The sequence below is a fragment of the Mandrillus leucophaeus genome, unplaced genomic scaffold (genome assembly GCF_000951045.1).
Source record: "Mandrillus leucophaeus isolate KB7577 unplaced genomic scaffold, Mleu.le_1.0 Scaffold774, whole genome shotgun sequence".
NCBI classification, from domain to species: domain Eukaryota; kingdom Metazoa; phylum Chordata; class Mammalia; order Primates; family Cercopithecidae; genus Mandrillus; species Mandrillus leucophaeus.
The window spans coordinates 1,105,856-1,123,300 of record NW_012108408.1 but is presented as its reverse complement, the minus strand read 5'-3'; the positions used below and the strand labels follow the sequence as shown (position 1 = coordinate 1,123,300).

At 38.0% G+C, this 17,445-nt stretch overlaps 1 protein-coding gene across 2 annotated transcripts in view; it reads left to right on the top strand.

Annotated features, from left to right (window-relative positions):
- Nucleotides 1-2,047, top strand: part of FRK (fyn-related Src family tyrosine kinase) — a 114,994-nt gene extending 112,947 nt beyond the window's left edge. The window contains exons 7-8 of one of the 2 annotated variants that reach the window (XM_011966793.1): nucleotides 377-542; nucleotides 947-2,047. In XM_011966793.1, coding sequence (XP_011822183.1) covers nucleotides 377-542; nucleotides 947-1,158 — 378 coding nt within the window. In that variant the 3' untranslated portion in view covers nucleotides 1,159-2,047. The remainder of the gene's footprint in view (nucleotides 1-376; nucleotides 543-946) is intronic. The other variant, XM_011966794.1, reaches the window with a different exon arrangement.
- The last annotated feature ends 15,398 nt before the right edge of the window (nucleotides 2,048-17,445 follow it).

The window sequence follows — 17,445 nt, the reverse complement described above, 5'->3', positions numbered from 1 at the left end:
TCGCCCGGCTAGTTTTTTTTTATTTTTATTTTTTTTAATTTTTTTAGTAGAGACGGGGTCTCACCATGTTAGCCAGGATGGTCTGGATCTCCTGACCTCGTGATCCGCCCGTCTCGGCCTCCCAAAGTGCTGGGATTACAGGCTTGAGCCACCGCGCCCGGCCAGTAGGCTCTTAAATAATATTTTATTAATGACTTCCCACATATTTTTCAGTCTTGTATACCAGATTCAGAATTTGCTAATGTAATTGTCAATAGAACTAAGCTCATTTTGAATCTTTTTTCTCTAAATTTTGATGTGAAGCAGATTATAGATGAATGAGGGTAGCAAAAAAAAATTACTTTAACTTGGCCTGGATTCCTTAATGCATTAACAGGTAGATAATGAAGACATCTATGAATCTAAACACGAAATAAAGCTGCCGGTGAAGTGGACTGCGCCCGAAGCCATTCGTACTAATAAATTCAGCATTAAGTCCGATGTGTGGTCATTTGGAATCCTTCTTTATGAAATCATTACTTATGGCAAAATGCCTTACAGTGGTGAGTAATTAATTCTGAAGTGGACCTTTTTGCTGCAGGTCACTTACTTAGGTGTGACTTTAACTGCTTCTCCCAGACTTAGAGGGCAGAGTTATGAGGCTGACCATACCAAGTACCTGCGGGAGCTTGATAGATAAAATTTGATGATGATAATTTGCATTAATGAGGTGGTTTATTACTTCCCTCTCCTTTGCTAGTGAATTGCAGTCTTATAGACATCACTTGCTGCAGGACTTAGTTTAATCCGTGTAACCTGGGAAGGGGATGGTAGACCTCAAAGCTTTGCCAAGGAAATTGACTTACTTAGTAACCTACAGTATAAATGGCTATAAGTTTAAGACTCTGAGCTTCAACTTTGTTTTTTGTTGTTGTTGTTGTTATTGTTTCCGTTCTGTATTTTCTAGGTATGACAGGTGCCCAGGTAATCCAGATGTTGGCTCAAAACTATAGACTTCCCCAACCATCCAATTGTCCACAGCAATTTTACAATATCATGTTGGAGTGCTGGAATGCAGAGCCTAAGGAACGACCTACATTTGAGACACTGCATTGGAAACTTGAGGACTATTTTGAAACAGACTCTTCATATTCAGATGCAAATAACTTTATAAGATGAACACTGGAGAAGAATATCAAATAATAAAGTAGCAAAACAAATTCAAATAGTCAGTTCCAAGGTACAATGTTATCAACCAACTCCACAATCAGTTTATCCTGACGTATTCAAGTGATAGGATAAAGTTGGCCATGTATTATAAAAAAGATTATTTGTGCATTTTATTGACTGGGCCACACTGAAAGACAATCAAGGTGATATGTAATTTCCTCACTGCCTGGTAAAATTAAGCACACTAAACAAAGTTGTTTTTCTTTTTAAGAGATACTTACATTTCAATTTATTGTTTGAAATGCCGATCAAGAGAATCAACAGATGATAGTCAGTTTTCACTCAGTGACTGTTGTAGCGTCTTCCTGTTTACTGATTAGAGTGGTTATTCATTATTCCTCAGATTGCTGAATCCCATCAGGCTGTTATTATAAAGGAATTTGACTGCTTTGCTGCACAGCAGGACCTGTGCTTTGAGATTTTTTTTTTCTCTTTTAAAATATCCTGTAACTACAATGATGGTAAAGCCATGTTAAATGACTTGATTGTACTTGGAGTAATTGCACATTTTTTTCTATGCATAAAAAAATGATGCAGCTGTTGAGAAAACAAATTAAAATCTTTTTCATTTTGCAGAAGGAAATGATGGAATTTTTCTATACCTCAGTATGTGTCAACTGAGAGTCTCATACATTAGTTTTAATGTCTTAATATTGAGAATCAGGTTGCAAAACTTATGAGTTATTATCTATGGAAATGTGAGAAATATCTAATAGCCTGTAAAGGCTGAGAAATAAGTATCAAAATAGTTTAGGAAAATGAGAGGAGAACAGTAGGATTGCTGTGGCTTAGACTTCTGAGTAATTAATAAAGAAAAAGAAATACCCTTTGGCCTACAGATCAGAGTTTTATTTATTTTTATTTTTTACTTTTTATTATAGTTTAAGTTCTGGGGTACATGTGCAGAAAGTGCAGTTTTGTTACATAGGTATACTCGCGCCATGGTGGTTTGCTGCACCCATCAACCCGTCATCTACATTAGTTATTTCTCCTAGTGTTGTTTCTCCCCTAGCCCTCCATCCCCTGACAGGCCCCGGTGTGTGATGTTCCCCTCCCTGTGTCCATGTGTTCTCATTGTTCAGCTCCCACTTATGAGTGAGAACATGCAGTGTTTGGTTTTCTGTTCTTGTGTTAGTTTGCTGAGAATGGTTGTTTCCAGCTTCATCCATGTCCCTGCAAATGACATGAGCTCACCCTTTTTTATGGCTGCACAGTATTCCATGGTGTATATGTGCCACATTTTCTTTATCCAGCCCATCATTGATGGGCATTTGGGTTGGTTCCAAGTCTTTTCTATTGTGAATAGTGCCGCAGTAAATATGCATGTGCATGTGTCTTTATAGTAGAATGATTTATAATCCTTTGGGTATATACCCAGTAATGGAATTGCTGGGTCAAATGGTATTTCTAGTTCTAGATCCTTGAGGAATTGCTAGACTATCCTCCACAATGGTTGAACTAATTTACACTCCCACCAACAGTGTAAAAGTGTTCTTATTTCTCCACATCCTCTTCAGCATCTGTTGTTTCCTGACTTTTTAATGATCTCCATTCTAACCGGTGTGAGATGGTATCTCATTGTGGTTTTGATTTGGATTTCTCTAATGATCAGTGATGATGAGCTTTTTTTCATATGTCTGTTGGCTGCATAAATGTCTTCTTTTGAAAAGTGTCTGTTCAAATCCTTCACACACTTTTTATGGGGTTGTCTGTTTTTTTCTTGTAAGTTTGTTTATGTTCCTTGTAGATTCTTGGTATTAGCCCTTTGTCATATGGGTAGCTTGCAAACATTTTCTCCCATTCTATAGGTTGACTGTTTACTCTGATGATAACTTCTTTTGCTGCCTAGAAGCTGTTTAGTTTAATTAGATCCCATTTATCAATTTTGGCTTTTGTTGCCATTGGTTTTTGTGTTTTAGTCATGACATCTTTTCCCATGCCTATGTCCTGAATGGTATTACCGAGGCTTTCTTCTAGGTTTTTTATGGTTTTACGTCTTATGTTTAAGTCTTTAATCCATCTTGAGTTAATTTTTGTATAATGTGTAAGGGAGGGGTCCAGTTTCAGTTTTCTGCATATGCTAGCCAGTTTTCCCAACACCATTTATTAAATAGGAAATCCTTTCCCCATTGCTTGTTTTGTTAGGTTTCTATCAAAAATCAGATGGTTGTAGATGTGTGGTGTTATTTATGAGGCCTCTGTTCTGTTCCATTGGTCTATATATTTGTTTTGGTACCACTACTATGCTGTTTTGTTTACTGTAGGCTTGTGATATAGTTTGAAGTCAGGTAGCATGATGCCTACAACTTTGTTCTTTTTGCTTAGGATTGTCTGGGCTATGCAGGCTCTTTTTTGGTTCCATATGAAGTTTAAAGTAGTTTTTTCCAATTCTGTGAAGAAAGTCAATGGTAGTTTGATGGGGATAGCATTGAATATATAAATTGCCTTGGGCAATATGGCCATTTTCACAATATTGAGTCTTCCTATCCATGATCATGGAATGTTTTTCAATTTATTTGTATCCTCTCTTATTTCCTTCGGCAGTGGTTTGTAGTTCTCCTTGAAGAGATCCTTCACATCCATTGTAAGTTGTATTTCTGGGTATTTTATTCTCTTTGCAGCAATTGTGAATGGGAGTTCACTCATGATTTGGCTCTCTGTTTGTTATTGGCATATAGGAATGCATGTGATTTTTGCACATTGATTTTGTATCCTGAGACTTTGCTGAAGTTGCTTACCAACTTAAGGAGATTTTGGGCTGAGATGGTGGGGTTTCCTACTTATACAATTATTTCATCTGCAAACAGAGACAGTTTGACTTCCTCTTTTCCTATTTGAGTACCCTTTCTTTCTTTCTCTTGCCTGATTGCCCTGGCCAGAACTTTAAATACTAGGTTGAATAGGAGTGGTGAGAGAGGGCATCCTTGTCTTGTGCCAGTTTTCAAAGCTAATGCTTCCAGCTTTTGCCCATTCAGTATGATATTGGCTGTGGTTTTGTCATAAATCTGTCTTATTATTTTGAGATACGTTCCATCAATACCTAGTTTATTGAGAGTTTTTAGTATGAAGGGGTGTTGAATTTTATCAAAGGCCTTTTCTGCATCTATTAAGACAATCATGTGGTTTTTGTCATTGGTTCCGTTTATGTGATGGATTGTGTTTATTGATTTCTGTATGTTGAACCAACCTTGCGTCCCAGGGATGAAGCCAACTTGATCGTGGTGGATAAGCTTTTTGATGTGCTGCTGCATTCGGTTTGCCAGTATTTTGTTGAGGATTTTCGCATCAATGTTCATCAGGGATATTGGCTGAATGTGTGTGTGTGTGTGTGTGTGTGTGTGTGTGTGTATGTGTGTGTTTCTCTGTCAGGTTTTGGTCTCAGGATGATGCTGGCCTCATAAAATGAGTTAGGGAGGAGTCCCTCTTTTCCTATTGTTTGGAATATTTTCAGAAAGAATGGTACTAGCTTTGTACCTCTTTGTACCTCTGGTAGAATTCGGCTGTGAATCTGTTTGGTCCTGGAATTTTTTTGGTTGGTAGGCTATTAATTACTGCCTCAATTTCAGAACTTGTTATTGGTCTATTTAGGGATTAAACTTCTTCCTGGTTTAGTCTTGGGAGGGTGTATGTGTCCAGGAATTTATCCATTTCTTCTAGATTTTCTAGTTTATTTGCTTAGAGGTATTTATGGTAATCTCTGATGGTATTTTGCATTTCTGTGGGATCAGTGGTGATCTCCTCTTTATCATTTTTTATTGTGTCTGTTTGATTCTTCTCTTTTCTTCTTTTTAGTCTGGCTAGTGTTCTATCTATTTTGTTGATCTTTTCAAAAAATCAGATCCTGGATTCATTGATTTTTTTGAAGTGTTTTTCATGTCTCTATATCCTTCAGTTCTGCTCTGATCTTAATTATTTCTTGTCTTCTGCTAACTTTTGAATTTGTTTGCTCTTGCTTCTCTAGTACTTTTAATTGTGATATTAGGGTGTCAATTTTAGATCTTTCCTGAGTCCTCTTGTGGGCAGTTAGTGCTATTAATTTCCCTCTACACACTGCTTTCAATGTGTTCCAGAGATTCTGGTACATTGTGCCTTTGTTCTCATTGTTTTCAAAGAACATCTTTATTTCTGCCTTAATTTTGTTATTTACCCAGTACTCATTCAGGAGCAGGTTGTTCAGTTTCCAAGTAGTTGTGAGGTTTTGTGTCAGTTTCTTAATCCTGAGTTCTAATTTGATTGCACTGTGGTCTGAGAGACTGTATGATTTCTATTCTTTTGCATTTTCTGAGTAGTGTTTTGCTTCCAATTATGTAATCACTTTTAGAATAAGTGTGATGAGGTGCTGAGAAGAATGTATATTCTGTTGATTTGGGGTGGAGAATTCTGTAGATGTCTGTTAGGTCCACTTGGTCCAGAGCTGAGTTCAAGTCCTAAATATCTTTGTTAATTTTCTGTCTCATTTATCTGTCTAATATTGACAGCAGGCTGTTAAAACTTCCCACTATTATTGTGTGGGAGTCTAAGTCTCTTTGTAGTTCTCTAAGAACTTGCTTTATAAATGTGGGTGCTCCTGTATTTGGTGTATATATATTTAGGATAGTTAGCTATTCTTATTGCATTGATCCCTTAACCATTATGTAATGCCCTTTTTTGTCTCTTTTGATCTTTGTTGATTTAAAGTCTGTTTTATCAGAGACTAGGATTGCAACCCCTGCTTTTTTTTCTGCTTTCCTTTTGCTTGGTAAATATTCCTCCATCCCTTTATTTTGAGCCTATGTGTGTCTTTGCATGTGAGACGGGTCTCCTGAATACAGCACACCGATGCGTCTTGAGTCTTTATCCAATTTGCCATTCTGTTTCTTTTACTTGGGGCATTCAGCCTGTTTACATTTAAGGTTAGTATTGTTATGTGTGAATTTGATCCTGTCATATGATGCTAGCTGGTTATTTTGCCTGAAAGTTGATGCTGTTTCTTTATAGTGTCGATGGTCTTTACAATTTGGCATGTTTTTGCAGTGGCTGATATTGGTTGTTTCTTTCCATGTTTAGTGCTTCCTTCAGGAGCTCTTGTAAGGCAGGCCTGGTGGTGACAAAATTTCTCAGCATTTGCTTGTCTGTAAAGGATTTTATGTCTCCTTTGCTTATGAAACTTAGTTTGGTTGAATATGAAGGGGTTGAAAATTCTTTTTTTTAAGAATGTTGAATATTGGCCCCCACTCTATTTTGGCTTGTAAGGTTTCTGCAGAGAGATCCTCTGTTAGTCTGATGGGCTTCCCTTTGTGGGTAGCCCGACCTTTCTCTCTGGCTGCCCTTAACATTTTTTTTCCTTCATTTCAACCTTGGTGAATATGACGATTATGTGTCTTGGGGTTGCTCTGCTGGAGGAGTATCTTTGTGGTGTTCTCTGTATTTCCTTAATTTGAATATTAGCCTGTCTTGCTAGGTTGGGGATGTCGTCCTGGATAATATCCTGAAGAGTGTTTTCCAACTTGGTTCCATTCTCCCGGTCACTTTCAGGTACACCAGTCAAACGTAGATTTGGTGTTTTCACATAATCTCATATTTCTTGGAGGCTTTATAAGTTCCTTTTCATTCTTTCTTTCTCTAATCTTGTCTTCTCCTTTATTTCATTAAGTTGATCTTCAGTCTCTGATATCCTTTCTTGCGCTTTATCGATTTGGCTATTTATAGTTGTGTATGCTTCATGAAGTTCTCGTGCTGTGTTTTTCAGCTCCACCAGGTCATTTATGTGCTTTGCTATACTGGTTATTCTAGTTAGAAATTCCTCTAAACTTTTTACAGTGTTCTTAGCTTCCTTGCATTGGGTTAGAACATGCTCCTTTAGCTTGAAGGAGTTTGTTATTACCCACCTTCTGAGGCCTAGTTCTGTCCATCTGTCAAACTCACTCTCCATCCAATTTTATTCCCTTGCTGGCGAGGAGTAGTGATCCTTTAGAGGAGAAGAGGCATTCTGGTTTTTTGAACTTTCAGCCTTTTTTTGCTGGTTTCTCCTCATCTTCTTGGATTTACCTACGTTTGGTCTTTGATCCTGGTGATGTTTGGATGGGGTCTCTGAGTGGACATGGTATTCCCTTCTATTTGTTAGTTTTTCTTCTAAGAGTCAGTCTCCTCTGCTGCAGGTCTTTTGGAGTTTGCTGGAAGTCCACTCCAGACCCTGTTTTCCTGGGTATCACCAGCGGAGGCTGCAGAACAGCAAAGATTGCTTCCTGTTCTTTCCTCTGGAAACTTTGTCCCAGAGGAGCACCCACCAGATGCCAGCCAGAGCTCTCCTGTATGAGGTGTCTGTTAGCCTCTGCTGGGATATATCTCCCAGTCAGGATACATGGAGGTCAGGGACACACTTGAGGAGGCAGTCTGACCCTTACCAGAGCTCGAGCACTGTGCTGAGAAATCCGCTACTCTCTTCAGAGCTAGCCGGCTGGGATGTTTAAGACTGGTGAAGCTGCATCCACAGTCACCCCTTCCCCCAGGTGGTCTGTCCCAGGGAGATGGGGTTTTATCTATTAGCCCCTGACTGGGGCTGCTGCCTTTTTTTCAGAGATGCCCTGCCCAGAGAGGAGGAATCTAGAGAGGCAGTCTGGCCACAGCGGCCTTGCTGAGTTGTGGTGGGCTCTACCCAGTTCCAACTTCCAGGCAGCTTTGTTTAGACTGTGAGGGTAAAATGCCTACTCAAGCCTCAGCAATGGCAGACGCCTCTCCTCCCTCCAAGCTCAAGTGTTCCAGGTCGACCTCAGACTGCTGTGCTTGCAGTGAGGATTTCAAGCCAGTGAATCTTAGCTTGCTGGGCTCCATGGGGGTGGGACCCGCCAAACCAGACCACTTGGATCCCTGGCTTCATCCCCCCTTCCAGGGGAGTGAACGGTTCTGCCTCACTGGCATTCCAGGTGCCACTGGGGTATGGAAAATAAAACTCCTGTGGCTAGTTTGGTGTCTGCCCAAATGGCTGCCCAGTTTTGTGCTTGACACCCAGGGCCCCAGTGGCGTAGGCAACAGAGGGAATCTCCTGGTCTGCGGGTTTCGAAGACCATGGGAAAAGTGCAGTATCTGGGCCAGAATGCACCGTTCCTCAGATACAGTCCCTCATGGCTTCCCTTGGGTAGGGGAGGTAGTTCCCTGACCCCCTGTGCTTCCCGGGTGAGGTGACACCCCACCCTGCTTCAGCTGGCCCTCCATGGGCTGCACCCACTGTCCAACCAGTCCCACTGAGATAAACCAGGTACCTCATTTGGAAATGCAGAAATCACCCGCCTTCTGCGTTGATCTTGCTGGGAGCTGCAGACCAGGGCTGTTCCTATTAGGCCATCTTGCCAGCAATCAGACTAGAGTTTTAAATGGACTACAAAATAGGTCAAACTCTATTTCAGAACTAGAGGCTAGGAATAATGTCTAAACTTGGTTATGACACTTTTTATTTTGGTCTGGTAGGATAAGAGTGTTTTTATTCATCTTAAGTTTGCATTAACCTTTGTAACAAAGTTGTTGTTTTTTTAAACAATGAATGTATCAAATTATCTGTCTCATTAGATAACTAGGTAGACTTTTCCAAGGTGGTTTCAAAATCAAATATATATTCAAAAATCTTCCAGTGTAAAGCAATAGGAATGAAACAAGCCATGAGAAAGCAGGATATTTTGAGTATATTTTCATACCTTTCTTTAAAGGAGAAGTGCCTATCTAAACAGTTACGGAAACCCAAATTCAAAGTAGATTAAACAAGAAGTAAATTTGTAAACTCTTTTAACTGGGAGACAGGAAGTAGGGAGGGCTTCAGGTGCAATATCATTAGCAGTTCAATGATGTCAACAAAGACCCATGTCCTTTCCAAACCTCCCTCTGCCGTCAGCATTGCCCTCCTTCCCAGGGTCACAGATGGCTGTCAATGGCGAAACAGGGGTTCTGCGTTCTCTTCTCCTCATCTGGCAAGAGAAAATGGGAAATCTCCATCCCAAGCTTGGATTAGAAATTATTTTCATTTTTGTGTTCTGGCAAACTTGGGTCCTATGCCCAGCCATGGACCAATAATAGGCTTAATGTGAATGCTATGTGCTGATTGGATTGGAATAAGTTCTGACTCTGAATCTGGGAATGTGGTCACCTTCTTCAGAGATAAGTTGGGAGGTTGGCTTATCTGAATAAAAGTAGAGAATATGAGATGCTGGAGAGGTGTTCATTAAGGAGAAAATTCCCTGAGATGAATTAACAGTTAGAATTATCTATCTCTGTATCTATCTATCCACCCATCTATCATCATCACCTCATCTCCCTTCTTTCTCTCTCTAAATATATACCTGCATGTATGTGAGTCTGTATATATTTATTTTTGTGTGTTTATGTGGTGTGTGTGTGTGTGTGTGTGTGTGTGTATTCCAGGCAGATGTGTGCATATATACCCAAACTTTCCTGAAGACCTTGGAATGAAATGGGTCATGTGAAGCTAAAGATTATAGAACCCCTTGATTCCTTTATAAACAGAAACTATTTCTAAGATAAGATTAAGACTAATCTTTTAAATGAGTTGACTGTGTATAGAACAACTTGTTTATTTAAAGTCATCTAGTCTAATGCAATCAAGGAGTAAATTATAAATAACCAGTTAGCATAAATAGAAAGAAAATAGTTCTTTCCCTTTGGATTCATTTCTTCATGTTTAATTTTTCTTGTGCACATATACAAATGAATAGAAATATTCCCATTTCAGTGTGCCAATTCAGCTACTATATAGTTTGTTTTTTTAGTAGCTAATAATAATAAATTTTTTAGTAATATCTGATTTTGAAATATGAAAAGAAGTTTATCCTTTCCTGTTTTAATACCACCTGAAACCCGTTTAACTTGCTGTGTTTGATTCTTGGGGACATTTATGTTCAAGGTTCTGTCAAAGCAATCTATTCTTGTTTTTACCTGATGGATCATGGAGAAGAATAATGGATTCAGTTATGAGAAACAGTAATAGATTTTTTTTAACTGCCATAAATTTCTCTCCCTATATTAAATAAAAGGATCAGGAAAAGATAAGTTGAATTTTCCTACAATGAGCCAGCTCTTCTTAAATTTACCTCCCATAAATTGTAGCAAAGCACTTTTCATATAATGTTTTATTTATGTAATTCAGTTATTTGGAGATGGTGGTGAGGAATGTGAGTCCATCATTTCATGTTGTATTTCAAATCTCTTTTGACAGAAACCCTAAGAATTTGCAATAGAGGAAATTCAAGGTTCTATTAAGTTTTTCTTTTTCTTTTTCTTTTTTTTAAAGAGGCTAAAGAAGGAAATAAGGGAATAGATTTAAGTTACCTAAGGTCAAAAGAGGCACAGGGTTGACTCTGAATAGTTGTGGAACCTTAATATTTTGTCATCAAAAACAAAGTTAAAGTCAGAGTGACCAGGAATCTGCAAACTGGCTGTGGGAATGGGTAGACTTGAAAGACAACAAAGAACTAGCCTGTGGGGTAACATCAGACTAGGGTCACCCTCAACTTTTACTCACAATATCTGTCTGTATGATGACCGTGCGGATCTAATGAACCAGGAGGGGCCGAAACTCTTCCGACTCTGTGGAAGCCTAAAGGAAACTGTTGCTATTGGAAGGATACCATACCACTACCTAGCTGGAGCTTCTTGGAGGAAGCAGAGCCCAGCTGGTGTTCCATGGCTTGTCAAGCATATGCCATTTTTACAATCACTTTTTTCATGGTCTGGTTGAGCATATGATTTCTGAACCAAATAGCCTTTCTGGTATTGTGTCTTTGGTGACTCATTATGATCCTTTACAAAGACACATTATGTGAGCTAGAACGGTGATGATTTGGGTACCTTATTCAAATCGCATCATCATTTAATTCAAGAGAAAGGCCGTTCTTAAAGTAAATGAGGTTTGTACACCTGGGTATTAGAATTGCCAGTGGGCTGATCTGACAATGTTTGATTCTTGTTTTTTTTCTGGAATTATTATGTAGAAGATTCAGTCTATAATCTTCAACATGATGCAAATATTCAGTGTCATAGGATCAAAAAAAACATGCTGGAAAGTATCTAAAAATCTTTTAAATTCATATCTTAATTTCCAGTGTTATCCTTTTACTGCCTACATTCCCCCACTAAACTATTTTAGATTTTTCTCTGCTTTTGTTGAGAAAGTGATGTTAGTAGGCCTCTCAAGTTATTTATGAAATTTAGAAATATACTGGAGAACAAAATAGTATATAAACCCTGAATTTCAGAACCCTCAACAAGTTTAGCTTCAATATGCATTCAGATGACAGACACTACAGAGATGTTATAAGATTAAATTACAAGAAAAGAGACGCCGAAGCATTTCCGTGTACTCTTCTTGCCTAGGTAGTTCATTTATCTATCATTCATTTGAAGCAACAGATGTCAATGTAACATCTTTTTCATTTTCATGGAGAATAATCAGCTCTTCCAGAAGAGGGTACTATATCTCAAACACACCTCAGGTGTCCAGTTAGAAGTGTTACCATGCAGGGTATTCAAGTCATATTACCTAATAACCATGAAATTGTATGTTGGGAAAAAATGGTTAAAAGCAACTAAAACTGCCCTGTTTGGAAGAAACTAAATATTGCTTTATAATGATTTTCAGATATTTTAGAATAGAGGCTTCAATTATACTATTTGTGAAAAAGAAAATTGCTTGGTATTAACCAAGTTACATTTAATTTTTATGGTCCACAAAATTTCAGAGTAAAAATATATCGTAACTTTTCATAAATTTTCAATATGTACATTTAATTATTGATTTAAAAAATAAGAAATAAAATCAATTAGCCAGATTTGTATAATTTAAAGCTACCACAGTGAGATTTTTGTCTCTTAAAACATGCATATTTTTATATTGTATTCTTTAATATTTATATTATACAGTTACATGTGACACATATTATATATGACTAACTTATATGTAGCAAAGGGATTAAAGAAGACCTCTTTTAATTGTACCACTTATTATAATGCTATTATTTACCCTGATTCAAATGTAACTACTTATAACTTTTAAACATTTTTATTTCCGTATTCTTTAAAATATTAAGGCAATAGTTTTTCTTGAAATTATATTTTACCCTATGTATTCTATTTTTATTCACACTGGATTTGTTTATTATGATAGTTATATCAAAGTGATTATTTTTACCTTGACTTTTAAAAGTTGACTGTTTCAGAAGTCAAGTTGGTTGTGGATCTAAAACATAAGTTCAATGTGTTCACAGCAAGTGAAATGTCTCCTCAGTTGACTATGTTAAGAGTTTTTGCATTTGTATGATGAGGAAAATAAGTCTGTGAATCCAGGGGATATGATTTTGCTGATGCCATTTTACTGCAGGTCATCTGCTTCATGTCACCTTTCTCAGAGTCCCAGGCTAGAAACCTCCAGCTTAGAGGTTGTTGGTTGCTGTGGCAGTAGGAACAAAAGCTCTAGCAGATCTCATGTTGGCAGTTACATCCTTGGGCCCAAAAGATACACATGTCACTTTTGCTCCCACTCATTGGCTACAATTATGTGGCTTCACCCAGACACAAGAAATGATGGATATACAATCTTAACACGTACCCAGACATAGAGCTCTCCAGAAATACTCACTAAAGAGCACTAAAGCCTGTTGCTCTGTGTTAAAATATCAAGTAAACTCTAAGTGAGGCTGAGTGGTGGAAAGTCACAAGTACTCAGTTATCCATTCTTTCTTCATTAATTATTTTATTTATTCATTCAGCATATATTGATTGCTTACTAAGTAGAAGACATTGAACTAAATGTTTGGATATAATTGTTAACAACAGAGAAATACACTCTGTTTTTCTCTAAGCTTACGATCGGGAGACCGACTGGGCATGTGAATCTTAGCTCACAAACCTACATGCACACTTTTACCTTCTTGTTTTCCTCCTAAGAATTAAATTATTGTCTAAGGATCCATTCTCACTTTCCTCCTTAGTAGCAGAACCAGCTGAAAAATCATACTGCCCTCCCTCTTTTACAGCTAGAGGTTGCGAAAGATACGTAAGAGAAAGTTGGTTTGCAGGACTTCTAGGAAGTATGTATGGTAAACAGAAAGCTGGCATGGGCCATTCTTTGTCTTTTTCTCCTTTGTTAAGTTGTAACCCTTAACCTCGGCAGCCATCTTAGATCATGAGGAACACGTAGAGATGGAAGTCACTTCTTTTTTTGTTTGTTTTTTTCTTTTGAGACGAAGTCTTGCTCTGTCGCCCAGGCTGGAGTGCAATGGCAGGATCTTCGCTCTCTGCAATTTCCGCCTCCCGGTTTCAGGCGATTCTCCTGCTTCAGTCTCCCAAGTAGCTGGGATTACAGGCGTACGCCACCATGCCTGGGCTAATTTTTTTGTGTGTTTTAGTAGAGATGGGGTTTCACCGTGTTGCCCAGTCTGGTCTCGAATTCCTGAGCTCAGGCAATCCACCCGCCTTGGCCTCCCAAAGTGCTGGGATTACAGGTGTGAGCCACTGTGCCCGGCCCGGAAGTCACTTCTAAACAGGATGTGGGTCATTTATGAAAGGGAAGTTGCCATGCCATCCTTGGATTGCTGACCTCAGGAATTCTCGTATAGGAGGGCGGAAATGCTATGCTATTTAAGCAACCTTGATGGCTAATCTCTATTTCTAGAAACTGGAACACCCAATTTCTGAATAACACATTATCTACTTAAAACCTTAATTCTGCCAGGTATTGGAAAATAAATGTTATTTCTAGGATTTTTCTCTAAGTGCTATGTTAGGGCTTTGGGGCAGGAGGAATTGTCTGCTGCTAGCATCAGGTCATTACCTGTCTATGTGGCTATCTGCTAAGATGTCTTCTCTCCCAACTGAAGTGAATGTGGTCTCAACTCTTTCTAATCCATTTCTATATCCTTCTCTGGTCCAAAGGAAGAATTCAACCCCTCTGCCTAAATGCTCCCACAACAGGGAGCTCTTCTTCCCTCTACCATGCCATATGTGAGGAAGTACTTGGGAGCTTTCCTCCTCTCAGTGTCTACTTGGGAATGAACATAGGTACCCTCTGCTCTCAGATTCCCCCAGCTCACCCGGAAGTCGTCCTATTCTTCTTCTTCACATTATAGAGCAGGGCCTACCAAACTGTGAATGTTCCTTTAACTCCATTCTTCCCTGTGCACTTGAAATCTTCAGTCTTTTATGATGCTGAGCTTAGGTGGAGTGGACCAGAAGACTGATGAATTCATTTCAAAAGCCTTGGATTTTAAAACTCTCACGACAAGAATTTGACTCGTGTTTTCTATTTTTCAACTGTAATAATCCTCCCTTTAGATGATAGAGCCTCATAGTCTAGTAGTCCAAAGTGGAAACACTAAAGCATAACAGCAAATACCTGGGAAAGACTTTAGCTAATATCTTAAAATAGTATCCTGCAACATATGGAAGTTAAACAAAAGTCACACAAAAAGTACTTAAGTAGGTTATACTGAGTATTATAGAGAAGAAATGTGGGATGCTGTGGGAGTGAATAACAAATACTCCTAACTGGATCTGGGGGTTGGGGAAAAATGAAGAAAGTGGTGTTTACCTGTGGTTTTAAGGATGAAAAGTTTATAAATACCCCTAATCCGAAGGTAGGCACGGCAAAGACATAGACCCAGTTTGACGGGAGTGTGGGAATGAGGGGGAAAGGACTCACATTAAGGCTGGCCAGGCATGTCCAGTCCCAATCATAGAGGTTCATATAGTTGGGGTTAATAATCAGAATCTTAATCCCACTGGGCAGTCACTGAAAACCTTGAAATTGTTAATATGACCCCATTTTTACCTTAAAATGTTATTTTCTTTAAAGTATGGCTTCAATGAGGATAAGAACGGATATGGAGAGATAATTTAGGAGGATGGATTGTCTGGTTGAGAGGTAATAGTAGGTCAGCTTAGTGGAAGGGAGGAGATAATGAAAACAATGATATACGTGAGACATTTGGAGGTGGAACTAGCAGAACTTGCCAACTGTTAGGCTATGTGGGCCAGGAAGAATTATGTATCAAGGATGTCCTCCGGGATAATTAAAATATGGGACTATAGAAAGGAAGCTGGTGGGTAGCGGTGATCATAGGAACTTGTTAGTTAATCAGTTTAAGATGTCGTGAAACATTTAATTTGAGATGTTCACTAAGGAGTGCTATTAGCTTTTGGCAATGTTGAGGCCCTAAGGAAGAGAATTTTCACCTGAGAAGTGGGACCAACAGTAGACTGCCGTGGGTTGAGGCACAAATGAGAGATATGTGGTTGGGGGCAACATTTATTGGACTGGCAGCTTTTTCCAACATGGAGCTGTGAAGTTGAGAGGAGACATAACAACTAACTGTGAATGTGAAATTCAGAGAATGTGTGTGTGTGTATGTGTGTGTGTGTGTGTGTATGTGTTTGTGTGTGTGTGTGTGTGTGTTTCTAAAAATGGGAGAGACTAGGTCTTGTTTAAATGCTCTATAAATGGTTGCCAGAGGTTATTTCAGCCAAAATAGAGTACATAGAATAATGTAGGAACCTTTGGTGACTCAAATCTGAAAGAATAACCAACTGCTATCTTGCTTATTGAATTTGTATGGATTGCATAATATAGGCCTTCTTTGTTAAAAAATATGTCTTTGCCTTAGGGGAATTTAAGCCCGAAATGTAGTAAAAACATATTTTGAACACATACATCTCCTATTCCAGGACTAACCATACACTGAGTTTCATTGTGACATTTTCCTACCTGTTTCCCCAAGATTGATCTAGTTTGTTAATATTCTGAGTGTAAGCAATTTGCTTTTCTTTAGAAATATGTTTTTCTAGATTAGAGAAACAGGTAAAAAAAGAAAAATTTCAACTAAATTCAAGTAAAATATCTTTTCATTTTTCTTGAATATGGATGTTAGGTCTAATTGAAACATTATGGCTTATTGCAGATGAAGTGTGAAATCCATTTAAGAGTATGTTAAAACAGTGTCATAGAGGTAACAAGAAGCTGAAGTTTTAATGTGTCAGAGAGAAGATATTTGAATCATCTCAAATAATATAACTATAAGAAAAAATAAAAGGGAAAAGGAAGGAAAAAGAAAACAAAGAAAAGCAAGGCTATTTTAAGAAAACATATCATCAAAGTCTTTGGAGAAATGTTTCTTCTTTTATCTGGTTAATTGGCTTATGAATAATGCAGAAGTGTTCTTAGTTGGCTTTAAAATATCCTTAGTTCAAACCCTAAGTTTTAGGGGCTGAGTCAGACAGAAGTGATTTTGCAATAAAATCTTCCTTGGGCATTATCTTCATCAATCTATTTTCATAGAACTGCAGAATTGTAGAACTGATAGGAACCTTGGAAATCATGTAGTCAGGGTATCAGGAGCGCTTTCCTCTTATGGAATGAAACTCGGAAACAAGAATAATAACAAGCAAGGGATATTTAGTAATTCAAGAGACATTTTTCTTCAAATGAGTCTGCTTCATAGACTCTCTAAATCCTAAAGAAAAGGCATAAATAAGGTTGTCTCAAGTTGTTTTTTCCCTGTATTTTAGAGAAACGTATGGTGCCTAATTTGGAGAATTGTGAAGATAAAAATTCAAGATTTGATTTTGTAGCTGCAATTACAGATACTATTGTAAAATACGCATGATGTGCAATGTTGTGCAAGTGGGGATGGGTACTAACATCAAGTAATAGCAAAAATTAAAGCAACAGATAAATCAATTTCAGGAGTTCTCAAGCTGACCAGCAGATGGGGGCCCAGATTGCTGCCAAACACTTTATGATCAGAAGAAAAAAAAAAGGACCTTAAAAATAATCTAAAATTCTGATACAATATTCAATGTATAAAAACAATACTGAAAATGCTCCCTTCATTTTAAGTACCTAGGCTCAGATCTGCAATGAAGGCATTGATTATAGATTACAACACAGTGCTCTACATTTTAAAAAATGCAAAATTACGTAGCTCATGACTCACCAAACTCTAATTATCAAAATATCTGAGTATTCCTCACCAAAGCAGAGTTAATAGCACATAGCCCTCATGGATTTTCCTTTTTTACTATATAGATTCTAATATTTTGGCTTTTATTTTTATATGTGTTTTTATGATGCACATCGAATATCTTCCCACATGCCCAATTATATTTCAAATGCATTGAAATGCTCTTTATAAATCTTTGCTCTCTTTCTTTGGTTATTCACTCTTTTAACAAAGAAATATGAATAGACCTCTGTGAAATTAA